Genomic DNA, 4,148 nt, shown 5'->3' on the forward strand with positions numbered 1-4,148 from the left:
ATGTACTCCACCAAGGCACTTGTAAATAAAGAAGACCTGAGCACGATTCTGCCGGATGCGTTCAGATATGTACAGCGTTGGGTTCACACGATACAATGGTTACAATGGTTATCAACGTCTTGTTACAGTGATAATGATATTTCACTTGTGTAGGTCGGAGAAAGCAGGGAAAGTCTGGTCTTTCTTTGTGCTTTTACATGGCGCCTGCTGAAGTTGATTTGATATCAGAGTGTTTCCCTTTCCACATTATCCACACACAGGTTATTTCTGCCATTTTACTGCCATGATGAAAAAGATACTCTAGCTTCTTGGTTTTGACTTTCCACAGATAAGTCCAAAAAGAGAGTTTTGCTTCACACAGATGCGTTAAAAAAAGGAATAACAGTGAAAATATGTGGCACTTCGTGTGAACTTCTAAATGGGCCCTGACACACAGTTTGGTACCACTGCTTTTTTAAAACAAGTATAATGTAAATGCAGAACTTTATGGCAAAATCCAGACGCCGTGTGCTGTTAGTATCTAATTGTAAGCATGTTTTATCAACTGCAAACCCAGAGGAAAAGCTGTTCTAAAGTGGCAGCGTCTGACAATGTGTGTATGTGAGTATTTGAAAGGGAAGAGCAAGACAGATTTGAATAATTCCTCCTTCCATAAACTACAAATAAGTTGCTTTAACCAAATGGAACGGTGTGCTTGAGGTGCTCAACATGGAAACATGAGGAAGAATATGTGGAGCAATCTGGAAATCACTTTGGACATAATTTGGCGACAGAGCATTCTCCCGAACAGCACCCCGACTCTGGAACTCCCTCCCCCAACCTGTCCCACTCTCCCTCACTCACAACATTCAAATCCCGCCTCAAAACATACCTCTTCACCCAAGCCTATGACCTCCCCTACCCCTAGCCTCCTCTACCCCATTGTCTACTCTTCTACCCCCTGTTACATCCCCATCATTTTCTCTCTACTTCTTCTGTCTTGTTCATTTTATCTTTATATTAATGTGTATTGTACTTGTTGTCCCCCCCTGTCTGTAAATACCCCCCCTTTTTTATTATGTCCAGCGTCTTTGGGTCACTGAAAAGCGCTATATAAATAAAAGTTATTATTATTATTATTATTATTATTATAATTAAAAGGTTCATCCAACACAAATATGATATAATCATAATCAAATTTCAGGCAATAATCCGGTCTTATGTTTCTTTTACATGGAAGAGTAGTTTTTCTTTGAAAGCAGAGAAACACTGAACAGTCTTTGGGGTTATGACCTCCTTCTTGTAGATTCTTTCTATTTCTAAAGAAACAACGTCAGAAGTGCGAGGATATTTGTGCTGGTTTATGACATGGCCTAGTTTAACCCTGAGGAGCATCTTCACTCACAAAGAGCTGCTATTAATAAACCACATTGTTGAACAAGTTGAGCGTGTTTGTGTTAAGCTGTTAAAAGGGGTCAAAATAGTTTTGCTCCAGTCATTATGTCATTAATATTTGCATTAGTAGTATTCTCTTATATTATAGCACCCTTAAACGTTTAAATAAATACAGGGAACTATATTCACCTACAAATGCCCTGGTGTAAACATGAAGAAAGTAGTACTCGACTTTTCTACAATAAACAATAGAAGAAGACACAGTTATCTTTGGTAAAAGTCCTTTGCTTTTCCAGCGGGCTTAGAGCGAGTCAACATCTACAAACTACTCAGTAGTAGAAAAAGGCTTAAGACAAACTATATAAATATGCAATATTAAATATAAAACAAAAAATATAATCCTTTATCAGTTTTTAATGCCTTTGGTCATCTCCTCCATCTCCAAGTCTCCATCTCCAGTCAGTACACAGCACCCACACTTTGAGAGGCGGGCGTGGCTGCTGAAGAGCCCGTGCTGAGGTGCATGGTCCCGGGCTGACCCAGGCCCATCTGCCCCGGCTGCTGGTACCAGTTCGGATGGCTGTACTCGCCCAGGTACGGGGCCGGGGCCTCCAGAGGCGGCTGGAAGGGAGGCTGACCCCTACTGGTGGGCTCCAACATGCTGTTACTCTTAGCCCCGCCCCCGCTGTTTGTGCTGCTGTTGCTACTACTGCCTGTGTTGTTGTTGTTGTTGTTGTCCCACACAGCCGGAGACGGGGGGGAGTTGCAGGCCATGGAGTCACTGGCTTCAGGGCTGTGCTCCAGAGGCATGTCCCCCAGAGGAAACTCGCCGTTTTTGTAGAGTTTCTTAAACTTCGAGCGGCGATTCTGGAACCAGATTTTCACCTGAAAAAACACAAATTATTAAATCAAAATGTAATATTTCTTGAGAGTCTAAAATAAACTTTACAATAAAGAGCATTATTTTCAAGAGAAAGGTCTGAGCTGAACAGAAACGCAAAGGGAAAAGGTTCTATTGAATTTAGTGATTTTGAAGACAGAGAAACCTATAAAAATGTCCAATTACATAGTAGAAAAAGCTTCAGTTGTAGTCATCTGGACTCAGTTTGAAAAAATAGATGTTTCGACTCTCATCCAAAAGTCATTGTCAATAAAAGAATTTGATCGAGAACTCCGATATTAATACTGTTCTGTGGTAAGACCCGCCCATTGGGCGGAGCCTTCCTGAAGTAGAAGGAGTTGTTTGTTTCAACAGAAACTCCCCCCTTGTATCTACCGAGCTAGCCTATTCAGAATCTTAATGGGCTATTAGAATCCTCTTTGTCTTTGTGAGACCCTGGCTCAACCACCCTGAGTACCTGATTAGCATCCGAATGTCCATGTCCTGGTCCTCTACCTTTCCAGGGGTTCAGTATTCCATTATAGATACCAGGAAGATTAAACCTTAGCCCTCCATTTCTGTTTAAAGAAGGTCTTTCTTTTTTAACAAAAATAGCTTCCTTGACTCCTCTTTCAAACCATCTTTTCTCCCTGCTTAAAACCTTCACCTCACCGTCTTCAAACGAGTGATTAGAGGCTTCAAGATGGAGATGCACGGCACTCTGAGGTCCTGAACGTGTATTTCTTCTGTGCTGATAAAGCCTCTTGTGTAGAGGCTGTTTTGTCTCACCTATGTACCGTTCTTTACAGCTTTCTTCACTGCATTGGATCCAATTACATGTTTAAATTGTAATATATATATATATATATATATATATAGATTACAATTACAACATGTAATATATATATATATATATATATATATATATATATATATATATATATGTGTTATAATACAGGTTATTTACTATTGAGTCCAATTGAAGAATATCTGAAAAATGTCCTTGTAGATTAATAGTTTTAAGAAAACTTTTCAAAATATCAAAATTTCAAAACATATTTTTACATTTTAACACTATATAAAGTGTAAATAAGAAAAAAAGCTTAGATTTAAGATCTTAATGCTCTTAATCTATATGAGAATAACTGAACAATGACATAAACAACAACAAAATGCATGGATCTGACGGCGTGGACACAATTTTGAACATTGCTAAATAAACAAAAATATGTTTTAATCCAGATGCTGCATAATTCACACGGATCAGACTAAATATAAGATAAAACCATAAGTTATCTTTTCTTTTCTTCTTCTGCTCCTCCATGTTTTTGATTCTAACATTACAGATACAACATATTATAAGTGCTTATGTCACACATTTATGTTTGGACGGGATGTAAACGTCACATTATAAACGATATAAACAATGTTATTTATGCCATAATTTAAATGTCACTTCAACTTGGAAATGGCTAAAGTTCACAAATAATATTTCATCTGCACTTTTGAGACTGCGGTGGATTCATCATAATGAACAGAACTAAAGCAGGACTAAAGCAGGACTAAAGCAGGACTAAAGCAGGACTAAAGCAGGACTAAAGCAGGACTAAAGCAGGTCTAAAGCAGGACTAAAGCAGGTCTAAAGCAGGACTAAAGCAGGACTAAAGCAGGACTAAAGCAGGTCTAAAGCAGGACTAAAGCGGGACTAAAGCAGGACTAAAGCAGGACTAAAGCAGGACTAAAGCAGGACTAAAGCAGGTCTAAAGCAGGACTAAAGCGGGACTAAAGCAGGACTAAAGCAGGACTAAAGCAGGACTAAAGCAGGTCTAAAGCAGGTCTAAAGCAGGTCTAAAGCAGGACTAAAGCAGGACTAAAGCAGGACTAAAGCAGGACT

At 39.1% G+C, this 4,148-nt stretch overlaps 1 protein-coding gene across 1 annotated transcript in view; it reads right to left on the bottom strand.

Annotated features, from left to right (window-relative positions):
• Positions 1-1,085: 1,085 nt before the first annotated feature.
• Positions 1,086-4,148, bottom strand: part of LOC140358662 (homeobox protein Dlx3b-like) — a 20,404-nt gene continuing 17,341 nt past the window's right edge. The window contains exon 3 of the mRNA XM_072443658.1: positions 1,086-2,259. Within this exon, the coding sequence (XP_072299759.1) occupies positions 1,834-2,259 (426 nt within the window). The 3' untranslated portion in view covers positions 1,086-1,833. The remainder of the gene's footprint in view (positions 2,260-4,148) is intronic.

The sequence above is a fragment of the Eucyclogobius newberryi genome, unplaced genomic scaffold (assembly GCF_026437365.1).
Source record: "Eucyclogobius newberryi isolate DKJ021-1_F unplaced genomic scaffold, fEucNew1.0.hap1 SCAF_13, whole genome shotgun sequence".
In the NCBI taxonomy this organism is placed as follows: domain Eukaryota; kingdom Metazoa; phylum Chordata; class Actinopteri; order Gobiiformes; family Gobiidae; genus Eucyclogobius; species Eucyclogobius newberryi.